The 19,193-nt window shown below is 53.7% G+C and overlaps 9 protein-coding genes across 9 annotated transcripts; 3 read left to right on the top strand and 6 right to left on the bottom strand.

Annotated features, from left to right (window-relative positions):
* Positions 1 to 188: 188 nt before the first annotated feature.
* On the bottom strand, positions 189 to 1,501 carry PUNSTDRAFT_107750 (uncharacterized protein; the record flags this gene model as incomplete). The annotated part of the gene is made up of 5 exons (XM_007387760.1): positions 1,294 to 1,501; positions 1,149 to 1,239; positions 730 to 1,099; positions 581 to 672; positions 189 to 523 (listed from the first exon to the last, which is right to left on the bottom strand). Exons 1-5 carry the CDS (start codon positions 1,426 to 1,428, stop codon positions 189 to 191), a joined length of 1,023 nt encoding a protein of 340 aa, XP_007387822.1. The 5' UTR covers positions 1,429 to 1,501.
* A 172-nt stretch (positions 1,502 to 1,673) lies between these two features.
* PUNSTDRAFT_107749 (TPR-like protein) lies at positions 1,674 to 3,113 on the bottom strand (the record flags this gene model as incomplete). The annotated part of the gene is made up of 5 exons (XM_007387759.1): positions 1,674 to 1,928; positions 1,985 to 2,244; positions 2,298 to 2,476; positions 2,531 to 2,802; positions 2,868 to 3,113. 5 exons carry the CDS (start codon positions 3,111 to 3,113, stop codon positions 1,755 to 1,757), a joined length of 1,131 nt encoding a protein of 376 aa, XP_007387821.1. The 3' UTR covers positions 1,674 to 1,754.
* Positions 3,114 to 3,229: 116 nt separating this feature from the next.
* On the top strand, positions 3,230 to 5,347 carry PUNSTDRAFT_107745 (uncharacterized protein; the record flags this gene model as incomplete). The annotated part of the gene is made up of 7 exons (XM_007387758.1): positions 3,230 to 3,278; positions 3,327 to 3,414; positions 3,467 to 3,776; positions 3,825 to 3,984; positions 4,039 to 4,566; positions 4,613 to 4,733; positions 4,796 to 5,347. The coding sequence occupies 7 exons, from the start codon at positions 3,230 to 3,232 to the stop codon at positions 5,199 to 5,201; spliced, it is 1,662 nt and encodes a 553-aa protein (XP_007387820.1). The 3' UTR covers positions 5,202 to 5,347.
* Positions 5,348 to 5,427: 80 nt separating this feature from the next.
* PUNSTDRAFT_122606 (armadillo/beta-catenin/plakoglobin) lies at positions 5,428 to 7,916 on the top strand. The gene is made up of 16 exons (XM_007387757.1): positions 5,428 to 5,622; positions 5,691 to 5,743; positions 5,797 to 5,816; positions 5,868 to 5,933; positions 5,987 to 6,091; positions 6,143 to 6,260; positions 6,311 to 6,366; positions 6,417 to 6,511; positions 6,569 to 6,579; positions 6,632 to 6,687; positions 6,738 to 6,935; positions 6,983 to 7,156; positions 7,211 to 7,239; positions 7,293 to 7,470; positions 7,528 to 7,807; positions 7,858 to 7,916. Exons 1-16 carry the CDS (start codon positions 5,465 to 5,467, stop codon positions 7,878 to 7,880), a joined length of 1,620 nt encoding a protein of 539 aa, XP_007387819.1. The 5' UTR covers positions 5,428 to 5,464; the 3' UTR covers positions 7,881 to 7,916.
* A 481-nt stretch (positions 7,917 to 8,397) lies between these two features.
* On the top strand, positions 8,398 to 9,018 carry PUNSTDRAFT_33896 (carbohydrate esterase family 12 protein; the record flags this gene model as incomplete). Its single annotated transcript, XM_007387756.1, has 4 exons — positions 8,398 to 8,520; positions 8,574 to 8,662; positions 8,719 to 8,912; positions 8,978 to 9,018. Coding segments are annotated over 4 exons (447 nt in total), but the record flags the coding sequence as incomplete, so codon positions are not given.
* Positions 9,019 to 9,238: 220 nt separating this feature from the next.
* On the bottom strand, positions 9,239 to 11,071 carry PUNSTDRAFT_55241 (uncharacterized protein). The gene is made up of 12 exons (XM_007387755.1): positions 11,035 to 11,071; positions 10,959 to 10,980; positions 10,334 to 10,899; positions 10,167 to 10,278; positions 10,038 to 10,114; positions 9,964 to 9,986; positions 9,873 to 9,911; positions 9,783 to 9,813; positions 9,715 to 9,730; positions 9,601 to 9,666; positions 9,502 to 9,546; positions 9,239 to 9,451 (listed from the first exon to the last, which is right to left on the bottom strand). Exons 1-12 carry the CDS (start codon positions 11,044 to 11,046, stop codon positions 9,408 to 9,410), a joined length of 1,053 nt encoding a protein of 350 aa, XP_007387817.1. The 5' UTR covers positions 11,047 to 11,071; the 3' UTR covers positions 9,239 to 9,407.
* A 1,885-nt stretch (positions 11,072 to 12,956) lies between these two features.
* On the bottom strand, positions 12,957 to 14,249 carry PUNSTDRAFT_75479 (ribonuclease H-like protein; the record flags this gene model as incomplete). The annotated part of the gene is made up of 1 exon (XM_007387754.1): positions 12,957 to 14,249. One exon carries the CDS (start codon positions 14,247 to 14,249, stop codon positions 12,957 to 12,959), a length of 1,293 nt encoding a protein of 430 aa, XP_007387816.1.
* Positions 14,250 to 15,047: 798 nt separating this feature from the next.
* Positions 15,048 to 15,632, bottom strand: PUNSTDRAFT_37950 (uncharacterized protein; the record flags this gene model as incomplete). Its single annotated transcript, XM_007387753.1, has 1 exon — positions 15,048 to 15,632. A coding segment is annotated over one exon (585 nt), but the record flags the coding sequence as incomplete, so codon positions are not given.
* Positions 15,633 to 16,482: 850 nt separating this feature from the next.
* PUNSTDRAFT_138089 (uncharacterized protein) lies at positions 16,483 to 18,696 on the bottom strand (the record flags this gene model as incomplete). Its single annotated transcript, XM_007387752.1, has 2 exons — positions 16,483 to 16,885; positions 17,453 to 18,696. 2 exons carry the CDS (start codon positions 18,694 to 18,696, stop codon positions 16,483 to 16,485), a joined length of 1,647 nt encoding a protein of 548 aa, XP_007387814.1.
* Between the last annotated feature and the right edge of the window lie 497 nt (positions 18,697 to 19,193).

The raw sequence follows: 19,193 nt of genomic DNA, 5'->3' as shown, positions 1-19,193 counted from the left end.
TCAGGGATGCCCGATACCGCCTTGCTTGCGCGTCGCGTACTGCTCATAGATCCGATACTCTACCCTCACACCTACTAGAAACCCTCACTCAACTGTAGAACTTACTGTACACATACAAGTAATGCTGTCACACGCTCCCCTCTATGCCATCTTTCTGCCTGTCCATCGGTAACAGAATCTACCAAGGCTCAAGGGTGTTCTCTCGGCCTCTTACGAGAAGGACCATTCCCGACGCCGCATTGAGGCAAGGCGGAGCCTCTCAAGTCCCTTGATGAGGCATCCGGTGCGTCGTCCGTCACAGCATCGTTGTCGTCGCCATCGGGTGAGACTAACCAAGCGGATACGTCCCCGGTTTCTGCGGCTATCGTCTGGTTATCCATGGGTCGTTGGTCGCGGCCATCGGAGGCTTCCGCATTTGACGGGCCAGCAAGCGACTCGAACCTTAAAACACCTTGATTCACGGCGTCTAGTATACGCTGATTCTGAGCGACGGACAGTGTCGAAGGATTTTGCGAGGGTATATCTACACAAATGCTCCCGTCATACACAAAATCACGATCGAAAGAATATATGCGCCTACTTGGTGGCCATCCGACTATCTGGATCCCATACGACGCGAGCTTGTCGTGATTCGTCCATTTCATTTCTGCAGAGCGCACGCCACTTGCCTCCCTGAGCGCAGCAGCGTGAACCATACCCCTTCACGACTGTTTGAGCAGGGTAGCGTACCTCAACGCATTGCGGACGGCGGCATAAACCTCGCTCTTCAGAGCGCTTGCGGGCCCCTTCTTGGCATTCGAGCTCCCTGAGGCCAAATTTGAGGAAGGCACCGATGAAGGACGGTAAGGAGCCTCCATAGACCCGCCAATGGACGCTGTAGCCAATGATCTCTCTTTAATAGCCTCGGCCTTGAAGGCACGAGCCCCACTGACGCCGCCTCCCCTCAATCCTCGCCAGAACTCCCTACCCAGGATGGTACCCCCAAGAAAACCCTCGTCATGTTTGCACAGAGGGTCCACGGATAGCATGAAGGAATGCACAGATGCCACTTCGTGAAGAGCCTCCAGCATTCGCGAGATACTCGTAAGTGTTTCCGTAACTGCATGTCGTTGAGCTATGGCCATCGTATCGAATACTATGGTACTCACCTTGAGCATGTCTATCGTCGAAATCTGTCGCATCCGGATCCGGGGGATCGAAGAGATACGAGCAATGCCAAGTGGCTACTTGACGCCGTATCTAATTGGCGTTCAGCTGGCGAGAACCATACAGTCTAAGAGCAGTGTAAACTACTTCTTCGTACGGACGTTGCTCGCGCTCAGAGAAAGCTTTGATCTCAGCCAGAGAGCGCTTCATGAAAGCCTCTAGCCTTTCTGAGTACAAACCGTCTTGCGATGCTGGACGGGGAGCATGAGATAGCTCAATCATGTTCAACACGGATATCGTCAGGGTAGCGTGTATTGCGATCGTTTGTTGACAGAATCACAGAAATCATGCATCGACGACGAGGTGTCAGGGCCTCTGAGGCTGCCATATGATGGCGCAGGACAAGATGTGTGCGCCACCGCACGGCGCAGGTAGGCAAGGATCCGAAGCTGAACGTGGTAGTGAGGCTGAACCGTTCGGCATGATGATACCCATTCACGTACAGACGCAAGACGCAATCAAGGCTCAAACAGTAGTGTACTGATGGAAATGACAACATGAGACAACATGATTAGGAACGTAGTCTCGTCCGGCCCAAATGATAGTGCTCATGACATCTCTATGTCATCGTCGCTACCGACATCGTCTGAATCTGCTTCTTCCCACTCGTCGTCTTCTTCATCAGCAGGTGACGGTGTTATGCCAAATCCATCCAGCGTGTGCATGAGTTCCTCAGCGTGTTCCAGCAACGGCCTGTCGGGATGGTCCTGATTCGTGTGCAACTATGTCATAGAAGTGAGCGTCAATGCACCAGACAGCTGGCGATCCGAGAACTGACCGTTTTGCACGTCTGTAAGCAGTCGTACGCATCTTTCGCAAGTTCTTCCCAAGTCAAGCCTTCTATAGGCTCCCCGCTCGTTTTTGACTGTTCGGCCATGAGGAAGAAACACCATCCTTCCAGATACCACGCCTCCACTTCCTGGTCATCGACGGCCATCACGCCTTGAAGCACGAGTAAAGCTGGTGCAAAGAGGGCAAGCTCTAAAAACAGTCGCACTAATGCTAGGCGAGTCTCTAGCGACGGTAATCGGGGATCGTCTGCCAGACTGAATGTGAGGGGCAGAATGGTGCAAGGTGACCTAATTACGCACCAACGTCGAAGTCCTTCCAGACGGACCAGGCTTGATCGAGCAATTGTTTAGCTTCGTCTGGCCTTTGTTGAGACATGCGCACAGATGCCAACATCTGCGTAGCCTCAGCATTTCCCGGATCCGTCACAAGTGCCTTCTGCAATAACTCCTCGCAGGTCTTTTCAGCCACAGGATCGAAGCTGCTCATGTTGTAAATGGTCGGATATCATGTCCATAGATATCACTGGTCATACCAAAGATCCTGCGCAGGATCCATCCAAATTTCGACCATGCTGATCAAGGCACGAACAGCAGTCTGTTTCGTCTCTGTTTCGTCATTTTTATCGTCGTCGCTAGCTCTCGCTTTGCCCTTGAGTTGAGCCTGTAAGATATCGACGGCGGTCTGGTAGTATCGGAGAGCGCTGTGAGGATCGTCTTCGGCCACCAGCTGCGCAAGGTACAAGAATGCCGATGTAGGCGGGGTCGGTGGTGCAGTCGAGCTAGGCGGAACGAGCGATTCAAACGTCTTGTATGCAGACCTATACGTTAGATGAATCTGGACAAGCCGTGGAGACCAGAGAGGAAACTCACCTGCTTAGCATCATCTAGATCTCCTAGCTCCAACTGCACTACCCCGAGCATCTCACGGGCAGTAGAATCTGTAGTATCCGCCTGCAGGGCGCGTTCGATGAAGCGTTTGGCGAGTTCATAGTCGCATTGAACGATCAGAGACTGCGCCTTCTCGAGTAGAGCAGCTGATGAGGGGGGCTCCTTTTGCCTTGCCAAGACGTCCAGCGTAGTAATGGCTTTCGTTTTCTTATTCCTGGTCCTACCCATGGCGGGGCTGGAGAACTTGTAGGAGAAATCGGAGTCGCGTGGGAATACTGCAGCTTTTGTCGCAGATCCTGCCAGTCCAATCTGCTCGGTTTACGATCTGTTGGGGTTCGTCTACGATGACCGATTGCGGAAACCCGGCCGCTGAACAGGATGCCCTTATGACTCGTAAGCATCATTGATCTTCATTGTTGATCGTATCTCAGCGTCCGGAAGGCAAGCGAAAGTACGACAAAGCCAAGATATGCGTTAAGTGCAAGTCGAAGCCCGGGAACGCAGTTTTCCGCCATGCGGTCTATTGCAAGTCTGCGCCTTTCATCTTCGAAACCTACAGGCAAACTGACCTCTCGTTGCAGAGACTGTTTCGTTCCCCACGTATGGTACAAATTTGGGAAAGCTCTGGAACCGTACATCAATCCTGGTCCGCACGGTCCACGCAAGAAGTCCCTCAACCCCACCGGTAACCTATGCATCGGGTACTCTGGAGGGATGGGCTCTACGGTTCTGTTAGACCTTGTGCATCGGTGTTATTTCGCTGGTAGAGATGCGGCGGATGACGCTGAAGGCGAGATTGGCGCTGACGGAGGGGCTCGACATCCGAGGCATGGACGGGTTTGGAAGCATGCGACTGTCTGCTTCGTAGATACTGGAGCGGCCTACGGCGTCGTGAGTCAGGTTCTGTGCATGATAGCTTTCTCCGCTCATCCCATACAGGCGCCAGATTTCCAGCCTCAAATCAAATCCGTGCTCTCCGCCTACCCGGAGTTCGAATTCATCCCAATCTCCCTTGAAGATGCATTCGATCCGGCGTGGTGGAACAGTGTACACGGTGATATTCCTCACAATGATTTAGGCATCGATATCAACGACGAAGGTCCGTCCGCGATGTACTTGGAACATGTAATGGTTCTTATGAAGTGTTAACCAGCCTTACCCTGTGTACCGACATCTTCTGGTTCTCCTCGGGATCGACTAAATGTCTTTTTGAACTCGATGCCGACGCCTACTGCTCGAATGGCAATGGTATCAACTTTGGTCCGGATTCTCCTCTTGTATACAGCCCACTCCCGAGGGTCATCCCATCTGCTTCTGGGCAACTCTTCGACTTCCCTATCCATCGGCCTCATAAGTGGCATCGCCCAAGGAGGCGGATTTGCGATCAATGCGGAACTTTACGAAGAGTGGGAGCCATCAGAAATCGTCGCGAAACCCCAGGACAGCTCTGTGAACGTCGAGGGCGAACATGTCGCAGGAGCTGGACATCGGCGCAAGGCACGCGCAACTTGGACCGGATCTGTTCGAATGGTACGGCCGCTGTCAGACATCTCGATGAAAGAGTGTGGCATGTACAGTTGGTGGCGGAACTTGAACGTCCTCATTAGCGACGATATTCCAATGGGTAGATTCGTTCATGAGGGATCCAACGTGAACAAGAGCATCGGTGGGCTGACGCGAGGCAAGCTCATCCTTTTCATCGGAGCTTCCCGCTGAGCCACGTTCAGATTTCATCATAGGATTAGAAAGGGACTATCCGTCCACCGTCTCTACGATTGCTCGGACTTGTGGGAAGCTCGCTCCGAAGACGCAGCCCGGCACATTGTATCGGTGCTGCATATGCGAAAGGTCTGTTGTCGCAGTTTAACATGGTGGCGGCTTCATTAACGAGAACTTCGTCCGACCGTTAGATTGTCTCCACCCACGGTTCAGGACTGGAAGGCGCGGATATCGATAAGGGATCTGTCCAACGGCAAGAGGAGTTCTCGCTCCAGTGTTCATCCAGCACCTGGACATTCTACACCCGGAAATGCTTCGATAAGTTTGGCGGATCACGTTTGCTACGCTTGTCACACCGCATGCACGAGCAAGAGCAGCAAGTCCGGGCTTTCGACGGCGGGCGCGGCGGCGATTCATCTGCCGCTGTGGACGCGATGCCACGTTGACGCTATGTTGCGTGGATGCACGACTGCGCCTGTCAAGGCTGCTGAAGCCTTAGGAGACCGCGAGGAGCATCGTGAGGTCTGGGAGAACAAGCTAATGGAACGCGAGGACATGCATGCCCTAGTGCAAGCATTCCTACTGCCGGAGGAATAAGCAATGGTGCATTACATATAAGTATCATCCGAAATGTAGTAGGAAGTCATCCTTAGTACCGATCCGATGGTCAGTCGAGGCCTGCGTTGTCCTGTGTATCTTTACGTGCGCCAGCAGCACTTGCCATCAATCATGGCATCGCGGTTATCTGAACTCTTCTTCCATATCACAGTACTTGATCCGTCCTAGATACTTCTGTGACGACCCAACCTGGCTTTGTCGCTGTCTTGCTTCAGTTTTCCGCCTCACCAACTGGCTCAGCCATGGACGACAAGGCGTCGTTACAACCCGTCCAAAAGCCTTCCTTTCGACCACCGCTATCCCGAACACTGTCAAATCTGCCAGCGCCAACAGTTGCGCGCCTGAAGAAAACAACGGGGCTGGAGTCGCATTTCCTCAAATCCCATGGTCGGCCCCCATGGTTCGTGCACACGACGCTCGTAGCGGCTGGGGGGTCATGCAAGGATTTGCACGTTGACGGGAACTTAGGTATGGCGAAGATGGTAACCCTATTAGTGATGCGTTCGTCATCGGTATAGCTGGTGTGTCTTCTCGTCCTTCGTGATTCTTCTGTGGCATTCATCTCGGACAATAGGTGGTTCTGCAAGCGGCAAGGTGGGACAAGCGTTCTTTGCGTTGCCACTTAAGTACATGAACCAGTGGTAGACGCACGTTGCAAGGCAGATAGTACAATCTCTTGGCTCCATTCCAACGGTGATCATTTTATCGCAAGTCCGTTCGTTACTGGCTTGCACCGCGACCATAAAGGCTCACGCTCTTTATAGGACAGCTTCTACAAGAAGCATGATGAAGCCGAACTAGCTCTAGCATTTGCGAACAAGTACGATTTTGACCATCCTGATGCTTTGGACATGCAACTGTTCGCCTCCGTGCGCCCCTCCTTGCTCCGGAGCCGTTCGGTCCCTGACCACGCATATCAGTGTCTCGAAGACCTGAAGAAGTGCAGGCAAACGCACATCCCGGTGTACTCATTCACAGAGCATCAAAGACTTCCACGAAGTGAAGACCGATATCTGTATGGTGCCACTGTTATCATCGGCAAGCATTGCGCTAGTCCATCGCACGCTTGTGCTCATCTTGCTCCATAGCTGAAGGCATAATGGCTTTACTTGACCCTACTCTTCGTAACTTGTACGACCTCAAGGTGTGTTTCATGACGTTATGTAAATGAGCTATAGTTTAACGCTCGTCAAGGTGTTCGTCCAATGCGACTCCGATCTGATGCTTGCGCGACGGATAAGGAGAGACGTGAAGGAGCGCGGGCGAACGATAGATGGGGTTCTTGATCAGTACGTTCTTCTAGATTTTCCTTGTATATTCTGACATTGATCGTCATGCATTCGAAGGTACTTGCGATGTTAGCTGGTATATATCATTCTTGGCAGACGGCACTACTCATCACGCTCCAGTTGTCAAGCCTGCTTATGATAACTTCGTGCTACCCACCTCCCGTCACGCAGATATTGTAGGTGGACTCCACTTTGACCGGGATAGGGTTCCGACAACATCATCCAGATCGTACCTGGCTCGGATAATGAAGTGGCAATCGACCTTATCTCTACCCACATCAGGCGGCAACTAGCGGATCGTGCTCGGTCATTTCGTCCACACATGGTTCCCAGTCCCTCATCCGCGTCTTTCGCGTCCAGTCCCAACAACGCTTTGGAAGATAAACCCAATTTCATTCTCATGAAACAGACCCCACAACTCAAGGTAACCTAGCCGATACGTATGAGAAATCCAAATGACAGGATACTCAGGGGATATACACGATTTTGAGGGATCGGACCACCTCTCGCCAAGATTTTATTTTCTTCGTCGATCGCCTGGCTACCTACTTAGTGGAGAAGGCTATGGAATACCTTCCACATAAGCCTAAGACTGTGACGACTCCCGTAGAGGTCGAAGCTCATGGGCAGATGATTCAACCATGCGTGGGTACTTGCATGTACGCTGTAAGCCTACCCAGCTGATACCGGGACGGACAGTGCCTTTGCGGTGTATCAATCCTACGAGCGTGAGTCCTCAAGACTTACGTGCGTTAGGCTCCTAGTAATATCGGGTTATCAGTGGTGGCTTGCTTGAACGTGGTTTGTCCAGGGTTATCCCCGACGTGACTGTTGGGTCGTTACTTGTGCAGTCCGATACGAAGACCGGCGAACCTCTGCTCCTTCATACCATGTTACCGGAATGCATTCGGAACCGGGAACGCGCCCGCGATGCATGGGTGTTTCTGTTGGATGCACAGGTCCGCTGCGTTATGTTTAGCCGTACCGCATATCTCGTGCTGATCCGTGTGTTGCAGGTTGGTACAGCAGCGTCGGCCTTCATGGCCATTCGAGTCCTTCTCGACCACGGCGTCCAACCAGGACACATTATCCTGATAACCTTCTTAGTCGCTCGTAACGGGGGCATTCCGTTCCTACAGCGCGCCTTCCCGGATGTGAAAATAGTCACAGGGGCCATTGACGACGGCCTCAGAGAGGTTTGGCTGGATCAAACGCCTGTGGAGAGCGATGGTCCCAAGGCATCTTCCCAAGGTGGTCACAAAGCCTGGGTGGTTGAGCCAGGTTTGGGACAAATGGGTACGCTATGCGCTGCTGGAGTGCGCGTTGCATCTAATAACACCATGCAGGTGATCGATATTATTTATCGTAGGATACGCGACGTTCCCGCTACCGGGCCGCTGTAGTCTTCCCGAATACATGGATCCTCGTGCATCCGCTCCCATCAGGGCAAGAAGAGAGGACACTTCATCGCGTGACCATGGTAACACGGACCGGCACACATGTCACGCGGGCATGTTGCTTCGGAAGTTGTCTTGCGCGCAGCTACTAAAGCAGCATTTTGTCGAAGAGGACGGGTGATCAACACGCCATGATACCAATATTGAAGTCATTGGTACTGATCGTCTTCTGCGCAGCGGCTGGGGCACGGCAAGCACCCGTCTCCTTCGTTCTCGTCGGAGACAGCACGACAAACAACGAGTGAGCGTGGAATGCATCTGAATCATTCGCTGGTACCCCCTAACACCGAACAGCACTGTAGTGGACTCCGGAGGATGGGGAAATGGTATGTGACGCTGGGCATCCCGGTTTTTGTACTGATCCACCCTCAAGGTTTTTGTGCGTCCTTGGCTCCTGACACGCCCTGCATCAACACGGCGCACGACGGAGCCACTACGGGCAGCTTTGAGGCATCAGGTCTGATGAACATCAGTCTGAGTCATATACAGAGCGAAGTCTCCAACGGTCGTCGCACGCTTGTAACCGTTCAGTTCGGTCACAATGATATGAAAGTCTGGGATGCCATTTCTGTCAACTGCCCGAGCGGCGCTGATTATCCTGTTAGATCGCTCCGCCCGAAAGCATGGGCCAGAACCTCACTGAAATGGTTCACCAAATTCGTGCCGTTGGTGGTGAACCCGTGCTAGTGACCAGGTGGGACTTTGAGGTCCGACACCTTGAGTTTTCAAACGTGTTGATTCGCACGATAGTCTGACACGCCGAAATTTCTTCGCGAATGGAACTTTGGACGACGTGCTGGAGCCGTGGGCTGAAGAGACCACCGAAATTGCCAAGGAGCAGCATACTCACCTGCTTGATCTGCACAAATACTCCATGGACTACGTCCAAGCGATTGGCGCGAATTCATCACACTGTCTGAACCGGACGCCCGACGATAATACCCGTGAGTATTCTTGTTCCGTCGGATGGAACGAGTACAGGTATTGAACCTTTGGCCTCACGGCACAGATCTGAATGCGAACGGGACTATCGTGTTTGGCCGGTCAGTGGCGTTATTCAGCCAAACCCTAACATCGACGCTAACGTGGCATGCTCGTAGCCTTGTCGCGGACTTGATGGCGCATAGCTTCCCTCACCAACTTCCTATCGTACCCAACCCGCCGCTCACATATAACATCACTCACGGCATTGCTTCGTATGCTTGTTAAACAGAGGGCAGCGATAGACGACATCGTCGAGACAATATTATAGAGAATGTGTATGATATCAGTTATAAACGATTGTTCAGATAGAACGAATGACGGTAATGATGGATGGATGGCGGGTATCATACAAAATGCCTTGACGAGTGCTCGACTATAAGAGGTCCGCAATTGGTCTAGGTCTACAGATCTATATGCAGGGTGCTGAGGTATGGTGAAGAGGTCCATTAGATTGTTCATTCGGTGGTGCAAACTTGTAAGGACGTTGCGAAGACCGATCCTGAAGTATCTGGTGAGAAGCGGACACAAAATTTTCGAGGTCGGCAGTACCTGGCGTGTAGAACCAAAAGCTGACCGCGATAATCACGTACAGACCTGTGGAGCGTGTCAATGGGACAATGCACGGGATGAGCGGTTTGGTCAACATACAGACGAGGATGACGCCTTCTAGCCAGTTGCTCTTCCCATCTCCAACCACGTAGCCCATGGTGTTTACTACGACCCGTCAGTACGAAGTATGCATGATAACATGGTCACCGTCACCTGAGATGTACAGCACCTACAGAGGACCGTGTGAGTAAGGTGAGGTGAGTGAGCCAGGCCATACGTACTACGGACTCGAAGGGATCGAACAATAGTGTCCTACGATCGGAACATACTGAGTGGGTCACCGCATAGAGAACACAAGAGACATTGCTAACATCGGTTTGTTCAGTACCCATCCTGAGAGGACGCAGAATCTGAGGCAGAGATTCAGTAGTGAACGCTTGCTAGACAAGAATGGAAACGCACGGTATGACGCAGAGGGCGGTTTGCTACAACGAATTGAATTATCAAAGGAAACCCCGCTGCGACGAATGACTCACGATAGTCGACCCTATCGCTACGCTCATGCTCAGAGATAACTGATCTTTCACCGAAACGTTGACAGCCGTGATACACTCTGAAGGAGGATCATGAGCGATACTCTGACGGCTGGCCGAGATGTCACTCACCCGCGAACGAACTGACCATCGGCAGGAGGATGAGGCCGATCCAGTCCTTGCTGATGGTAGAGGTGAAGCCATCCAAGTTCTCGATCAACAATTCCGCATTGAGAGCCACCAACTGTGGATGGTATGAAAATGCGGTCAGTATGTGATGGGTTACGAAGCGCACGCACACAAGGAGTGGCCGCAAGCAGGAGCACCACCATCGCCCAGCTAAGCTCCGGGATGCGTCGACGGAGCTGGAGCGGCTCGACGGATTTGGACAGATGGCCAGGCGTATCCGGAGGCGATCGATCGTAGCACGAGTAAATGTCCGCGATACCCGACTTCTCGTCGTCCAAAACGATGGTTTCTTCGCGCGAGGGAGAAGGGCTCCCTTCCCGGGAACATTCCGAGCTCTGCAGGGACTGCGAAGAAATGAGCCTGATCGACTTTGGGAATTCGGTCACGCTCGGCTTGGGGGATCGGTAGCGGAGGCTCGGGGCCGACTCGATGCCGGTTCCAGCTGGCTGGTCATCCAAGCTGTGACGGAATGCCTCTCCGGTGGAACGCTCAGTGTCGCACCGCCGCAACCGCAAGTCGTCGATATTCGGCGAGCAGGCCCGCGAGCCCGCCAGCGGGGAGTTCCCGTGCTTGCAGTGGGCTCCATGCCTGTGCTTGAACGTCTCGCTGGGTCGTTCGCTGTCCTTGTAGAGGTGGGAATGCGAAACCAGCTGGAAGAGGAGGTACGACAGGTATACTGGACGGTGTGACGTCTGTTTGAGCGCATCCGTGTATCAAAATCATTTTTATACTCACTGACGAAGAGTATGATGGAAACCTGAGGGGAAGAGTTTATCAGTTAGATCGAATCAATCCTTACATCGTCACGTACTCCTCTGCTCATCTTGAGCAAGTCCTTTTTCTGATCGTCTTGGGACTTTTCATTCGTTGCATTAAGCGCAAAGTGGTAGGCCGCAGGTAAAAGGAGAGCACCGACGCTCAGGCTGAGCAACGATGAGTGCATCTGAGTCGCAGCTTACCGAGACAAAGCAGGGTCGGTCAGAGATGATCCCAACACTGCAGAAGGAGCCCCGACTCACTGGCATCAAAGCCTTGCTCGGAGAAACGCATGCCGCCCGCGAAGAAGCACATCCCGAGGACAAGAACTGTAGGGTATGAGTTACGACGGTGCACAAACTGTGAGGTGGCCCGACTCACGTAGTTTGCTCAAGATCCCGCCGACCACTGCAGGGCAGGCCGTGAGTGATGGGATAGGTTATATTAGTCTGTTCGACTGACGAGATGATTGCACCACTCGAAGTTCACACTTGCGAAGTGCAATGACCTACGCCACAAGATCAGATCATGTATTGGATACAGCTATCTGGTGCATGCTTACCGCTATCACGATCTCGACGCTAGCAGTGCAAGCGATGAGGATCAGCTCAATGCGTCCGAAGGGTTCCTTCAGACGTACGTGTTTCCCTGGTCATAAAGGCTGTCAGCATCTGGTAGTCTGCGGGCTGCAGGTAGGATAAATGAGTCTTACCATGGTTGCATTCAATAACCCCGTCTTGCTACCGCCAAGTCGCGCAGCGAGATCGGCGGTTGCAAGATCATGTAGCTGATCATCCATTCAATGGTGATACATGCAACAGAGGAAGAATACACACCCTGACGAGAGGAAGGAACGTGATGATACAAACTGAAACGTCTTGTTAGTTATGAGCAACGTAGAAAAATGAGGTGCGTACATATGCAGACAAGAGTGTGAGAGGATTCGAGAGTTTCGCTGAGGATCCACTGAAAATATGTCAAGTTTTTGGAAGAGGCGCATATTCAGAGGGGCGTACAGCAGCAGGCAGCAAGAACAAGAGAATATTGAAGTCTACAGAGTGTATATGGTTAAACGACAGGAACTTCCTCTCAGAGAATGAGACGTACAAGATCCAGCCAAAATGGTGGTCCAACCATGCCACCACCGATACGTGCTCGGATCTGCAGGCGGACGGTCTGGTTGCTGCACGTCCTGCGCGCTTTGTTGCCCGTCAGGATGAAAGCGCGGCAGCTCGCGGTCGGCCTGTCGCCTCCCCCAGCTCCAGTTCTTCTCGCGCCACGTCTGGATCAAAGACTTGGGTTGCGAATGCTTGGTTGTGCTAGGACTGTGGGCTACGAGGTTCGATGTGGAGTCGACAGAGATCTCGGACGTGCTGGTGAGCGTTCGCGCTATCGGCAGCGAGTACAACTGCGAAGGTTGGGGGGAAGCCATCGCCGATGTCGTCGTCGCCGTTGTCCGCAGTGCCGGCAGCGATGTGGTATACTTATGAAACGGGCACGGCGGACGACTGAGACGGGGCGCGTTCATTTAGCGATCCACGCGAGCGTTCGACGCGATCGGCTACGGGCTTCTTCACGGACGCGAACCCCATTTAGGAATGCGTATGCCCATGAATGGAAGGCGCGGTGCTTCTTGAAGCTGTCGGCCGTCATTGAGATGCGCCTCCGAGCACGGTAGCAAGAGCAGGGCTTGTTCGATTGTGACAGCCGTGACTATTGCTGGAGTCGCTATATTGAGAATCAGAGCCCAACATCCGTCGTCTCTGGAGATTTGGAGGTGAAAGAACAGGCGTGATCGTGGGTATTCTTTTTTTTTTTTTTTTGGTTACGAGCAGATATTCTTATTTAGCAGTCGACAAGCATGTCTAACCCTAAATAAGCTACTCCTAAATAGCGGGCTTTGTGTAGCCCGGTCCGAGGAAAAATGCTCAATACTACGACCCCTGGGGGAACTCCAGGGTGAGTGGGGCTCGTGCACTACCTAGGTGGCTCCGGTCTGCGGAGTCTCGGCAGCTTAATACCCACTAAAACCTCACGGCGTTTGGCCCAGTCTTCCGGGAGTGCCTGCTCGTTTAAGAGCAGTCCATCCCACGTTCCCTGCACTTGCCTCACGTGCGACTCCGTGCGTATCGTTCTGCATGCCATAGTGTGGTCGCTTTCAAGTCGTCTTTGTATGGCCATCGCCCACCTTCGTCGTATTGTTTCTCCACTGTGCGTCCTGTCTTGTATCGTCCGTTCACACCGGAGCACCCATACCAGGTACGCAGACTCCGAGATTAGTATCCTCATGAGCCTTGACCGATTAGTCCGGAGTTGTTCGACTCCTGTTTCGTGGCTCGTTTCTTTGATTTGAATCGCGCCGCATCCAAGGATGAGGCCGAGTGTGATGTTGGGCGGGGCTCCTCGGCCTTGCGGCCAGGCGTCGTGCAGCAGGTCCCACACTACCTTCCCCGGCCCGTTATCACATCCCGTCATTATGTGTTCCAGTGATTCCTTGTCCCCGCAGTAGGTGCATGCCTCTCTTTCCACGAGGCCCGGGACATTCTGCCAGAACTTCCCTAGCCTGTGGGATCCGTGCATTGCGCGGTATAATAGTTGTCTCACCGGTTGGCGGAGGTCTCTGCATCTTATCGACTTCCACAGAGCTTCGTCGTCCAGCATCACGCCGTTTGTCTCCTTGATTGCGTGCCGTGTCATGTCCAGTGGGGTCAGTGCTGCCGGGTGTACGGTCTTCGGTCCTTTGTGGGCCAATACCCTTTCATACAGCATAGATTGGGTCATAGCTGAAAGCTTCGCGCCCCGAAGGTTGAACTCTGGGGGAATGCTGAGGTCGAGGGTGTCGGCTTCGTCTTTGTTGGTTCCTTCTTTTGCCAGTGTGTCTGCCCTTTCGTTTCCTTCCTCGCCAGAGTGGCCTTTGACCCAGAGGAAGTCCGTCGTCGCTGACCGTCTCCTCAGGTGGAACGCCGTGGCTTTGAACAGGTCGGAGTTCGCTATTCCTGTCCACCCTATGTCCTCCCACCTCGGGAGGTGTGCCATTAGGCCAGCAATCACATACATCGAGTCGGTCTTGAAGAGTATCGGTACGAAGGGCGCCGTCGTCTGCAGCACTACCAGGACCGCCGCAACTTCACCCCTCTGGTTCAAGTGTTTATCCCCTGGTACTCTGATAGCCCTGCTGGCGCTTGGTATGTCCGGCACCCATATTCCACTTCCGCATACCGCGTCCAGGGACCCGTTGTTTGTACAGGATCTGTCTGTATATATGGTCATTCGTTCTTCCTCCACGTTTCGTCCCCTGGCAGGTCTACTGAGTCGCGTGGCAGGTCCTCTCTTCGGTTTGTGTTCGCCCGCAAAAATCCTTATTCCTTCGCCGGGTTCGGTTTTGAGAGACACTGATGGGTCAAAACGTATCACTCCCCGACGGCTTCTCTCTTGCCTGTTCTTCTCTTGTCTGGTGTGTGTCAGGGTCAGTCCGTCGTCTCGCCTCCTACTGTGGATTGAGAACCGCGGTTCAATCCGTCGAAGTATTGTGTCCGCTCGTTGGCAGCACATGTTTGGGTCCTGGCACCCCGCGTTGCGGTCAGCAACACATTCATCGCACTGGCATCTATTGTGCCGCGAGTGACTGATCTTCCATATTCTTTTCGCTTGGTCTAGCATATCCTTGACCGTTACCACTCCGTGTGCGGTCTTCAGGCACTTGTCCTTCGTCTTGTGGTATGTCCATCGCGGTGCTCCTAGGTGGCACCAGGCAGGTAGGAGCATTTTCACCTGGTCTGCAATCCTGATTGCGTCGAAAACGACATCGTATTTCTTCACCATTTTCAGCCAGAGGGCAATATCCCTGGGCATCTTCGCTGCGTTCGGGCCTTGTGTCGGCGCTGCCCAGTCTTGTAGGAAGGAGTTCAGCCTGTCTTTCGAGTCGACCCCTTGTGGGGCGGCGTTGTTCACCAGTAAGTCCGCCAGGGCGGCCCATCTCGGCCTTTGATTGTTCATGGTGAGGTACTCCCGCAGCCATACCAGTGCGATAGCTTCGTTTCTAGCCTCTAGGTTGATGAGGCCTATCCCTCCTTCCTCCTTGGGTCGCTGGAGCTCGGCCATCACTATCAGGGAGGCTCGGCCTTCTCCCCATATAAAGTTGCATATCATCTTGTTCAGGTCTTCCAGTATCGAGTTTGGCATTCCCTGTACCCTCGTCTTGTACTGGGTGAGTCCTCCGACCACCATCTGCACGACCAGGGCTTTCCCTTGTAGTGTCGGCTTCGCTGCATTCCATCTGTCTAGGTTCCGTTTCACCTTGTCCGCCGTGTCCGACCATACTCCCGCTTCGTCTATCCCGTTCCCGATCCATGTCCCAAGCAGCTTGGCCGCCTCTCCATCTTTTAATATTCGCACATCCTGCGGGATCATTTCCACCGTGCTCGCGTCCATCTTTCTCGTCTGCCATACCCTCTCTCGGAACTCTCCGGTGCCTATCGGTATGATCTCCGTTTTACCTTTGTTGAACTTTGCTCGTGATGCCCTGCACCACCCGTCTAGGATGTCAAGGAGGTCACTGTACTTGTCCTCTGCGGACAGGTACACAGTCGTGTTGTCGGCAAACAGTGCCACGATGATGGCTTCCGCCTTCCCTGGGATCCGGAACCCTCTCAGTCTTCCATCCCCTCTTAGTTTTCATGCTAGCGGTTCAATTGCCAGGTCGAAGAGGATGCACGATAGTGGGTCTCCCTGTCGTACGCCTCGCGTTACTCTGAAAGTTCTACTTTTGACGCCGTTTATCATTACAGTTGTGTTCGCATTTGAGTACAAGGCTTTCACCGTGTTGATGAAACGTTTCGGCAAGTTGAATGCTTCCAGGGTTGCCCATAGGTATTCGTGGTTGATTTTGTCGTATGCTTTTTCTTGGTCGAGTGCTACAATTATGCCGTCTTCTTCCATGGCTTCCGCGTATTTGACCATCATTTGTGACAGTTTCACCTGGCTGAATATCGACTGGCCCGGTATAAACCCGGCTTGATCGCTGTGCACCATTCCGCCGATCACATCCGCGAGTTGCATGGCTAGAGCCTTGGTGAGTAGTTTGTGGTCTGTGTTGAGGAGAGTGATCGGTTGGTAGTTTGCGATGTCAGCCTTGTCCCCCTTCTTATATATCGGGCACATCCATCCATCCGTGAACTGTGTCTTCTCGTCCATGCCCTGGGTTTGGATGTCGTTAAAGACTTCCGCCATCACCGACATGACGTTGAAGGACGCCATCTCAAATTTCACTCGTTTCGCGTGCAGTGAGTCGAGTTCCTTCCACACTTCATACGGTATTCCGTCCAGGCCCATGGCCTTCCCGCTTTTCGATCATTCGAGCGCTTGTCTGACATGATGTTCTGTCAGCGGTTCTTGCATCGTTTCTCTGACGTTCTCCGGCAGCTTGCGCTCCTCCGGGATTATCGCCAGTGCCGTTTCTATATTCCGCCGGTGTGTTCCATGGGCCCACTCCTCTTTTTCTCCGTCATGCTGTAGCCGCTCGTGGTGCAGTCTCGCGATGTCCGCCATCTACTCCGGCGGAGTTGGACGGCTGCTCTGGGTCCGCCGAGTTGTAGATCCATAGGCGTTTCCCATACATTCTCGTTATTGCTTCTAGGTTTTGTTCTGTGAGGTGAGTTTCCTGGAGCGCGATGATGGCGATCTTGTTGTCCCGCATCATAGCATGTATGTCATTCCACTTGTTCAGTGGGGTTCCGCCCTGCACGGTGTGTCCGTTCATGTTCAGGGTCGCCACTTTTAGGTGGGCATGTTTTGCCCTCTTCGGGCCTTTCGGGGCTTGGTCGTCCTGAACCTGTTCAGCATTTCCGCCTCCGAAACCTCTCCGAACGTCGTCGAGGCCGTGCCCGGCGGTGGGGGGCACGTCCTCTCTGTTCGCGGGAGGGCGCGCGCCAAGACCGGGGTTTGAGACCGTAGATAAGGGGGGTGTGTGTGTGGTTGTGGTGTTGGCAGCAGGCTGTATGACCCGTATTGCGCCCTCTGCCTTCGAGGGCGCCAGGGGAGACTATTATCGTCCGGTCTTCCACGGACAGGACTATGCTGAGGTACTCCTATAGGCACCGCTCGGGCGATGGCATTTAGTTGTTTACTCAGCTTCAGCTTACACGCGCGGCTTGTCCGGCCTAAATAGGCCTCCGCTGGCACTTTGCCAAGGCGCCGGTCTTGTAGCATGTCGACCATCAGTCCTCCTTCCCAGTGAAGGAGCTGTATATTAGGTCGGCATAGCTTGGGGTGATGCGTGCCGCGACCGGTCGACACGCCCCCTTGAGTCCCGAGCCATCGTTGGTAGCAGCGTGTCATCTCGTTTAAGATTCAGAGTGGGGGTTACACGCCGTCTATCGTCTATGTATCGTTACAGTTGTCTGATCTGGTCTACGTGCGGTTACATTCCACGTCCCTGGTTCCTACCTCTGAACGCGCCACAGGCATTCCCGTACCCTCTGCGCCCTTGGTCTTGGGTGTGCGTTGAGGAGTTCTTGGTCGATCCGTGGAAGCCCGCCGGGATCTGCTCTCGGATCGGGCACAGGCCGTATACGTGGTCGACTCCGTAGCAAAAGGTGCATTGGCCGGCGTGGCACTGTTCGACGGGTCCAACCCGCGAGTGCCAGAAGTTGGTCTTCGACATGATCGCATGGACGTCGCGGTATGCGCAAGGGAGCGAGGTGTTGATTACCGGGCCGTATATATTGTATCGTGGTTGCGGGCGTCCCTTGGGCACGAGGAAGGGAAGTATCTGGCATTCCAGGTTGTATATGAAGTTGTTGACCTGTTCGATAGCTTTGTCGTTGTTGGGGTCCATGCCGAGGGCCATAACGATATTGGAGGCTTTCCCTGCGAGGGCTACCTGGACGGCGTAGAGCATGAGGTCAGCATCCACGTCCAGAGGTCCTTTAAGTGTGAGGTAGTACAACGGGTTGACGACAATGTCATCGAAACTGAGGGCGAGGAAGGCTACATCGGCGGAGGCGAAGACACCCTGCGTGAGGATGCGGGCTTTGTTCTCTGCCGTCAGGTAGGTGAGTAGTCCCGTGCGGGGTTGGCGTTTGTCCGCTGCCACCGGCATAATAATTCTCAGTCGTGCGCCGTCCTCGAGGAAAGCCTGAATCACGGCGCGTACTTCTCCAAAGGCGTCCTGGGCATCGTCCGCTGAGAGGTTTGGCTTATCAAAGACGGTGATGAGGATGTTATTGCTGAGGTTTTCGTCTTCCTCTGCCCAGTCGCGTACCTGGCGCTCTTGTATGTCTTCCAGCTGTTGGAGTCGGAAACGCATGTGTGGCATGGTCCACCCGCCGGCCGGTGCCTGGGCAATGGGTATCTCCACCCGGCGGGGGCGGTCCTTGTCTACGGCCGTGTATGCGCGGTTCGCGATGAGTTGGTCGTCGATAATCGCTAGTTTCCCTTCGGGTGCGCTGTCTGGGGGAGGGGGGGGAAGGTCGTCGTCCCGTGAGACTTTGACGTCCGTGATACGCTCGGAGTCCAGTGTTCCGGTTGAGCCTTTCATCAGGGACGCCGTGACGAGCAGGGCGATTTCCTGCTGCCTCCGTCCAACTCCCTGGGGGGTGGTGTTCCGGGTATCTTGCCCACCCAGGTGTGTTCCTGTGTTGCCTGCGGGTCTGAGGTGGGTGGTTGGGGTGACGATGAAGGCGGGCTCCGCATCGCCCAGGTCTTCCTGTGCCGCCATCTGCACGTTGTCGCGACGGAAGTTTGTGTGTGTTGTGGCTGTGTCGAAGAGGCGAGGGGAATTCTTGAGGTGATAGGAGTGTACCACCGATTCTTCAGCTTCTTCTTGCAGAAACTTCCCTGAGGTCCCGGGCTATCTAAGTCGGGGATTGCTCAGTTGGCCGTCGGTTAATAAACCTGACTTGAATTTGATGGGACAAGCTTTGTGAGCTTGTCGGCGATACCTAAAGAGGTAAGAAGACGGTTAGCCTGTATGGGAGGCTTGAGGGGTCTTGTGTTGATGTGTTGTACGACGCGCGGCGCGTCGAAGTTCCTAGAGAAATAAAGGGAGGGATCAGTGGTTCCTTGGGTGGCGGAGGCGATAGAGCGTGGGAAACGGTTTCGAACAGCCTACGGTGGCTGTGTAGAGTCGATAGCGTCGATAGAGAGTCGATAGGGAAGCTGTCCAGGCACTCGAGTCCTGACAGAGAGAGAGTTTAGCAGACGACTGCTGAGTAC

The sequence above is a fragment of the Punctularia strigosozonata genome (genome assembly GCF_000264995.1).
Source record: "Punctularia strigosozonata HHB-11173 SS5 unplaced genomic scaffold PUNSTscaffold_15, whole genome shotgun sequence".
NCBI classification, from domain to species: domain Eukaryota; kingdom Fungi; phylum Basidiomycota; class Agaricomycetes; order Corticiales; family Punctulariaceae; genus Punctularia; species Punctularia strigosozonata.
This window is presented reverse-complemented; position numbering and strand designations above follow the sequence as displayed.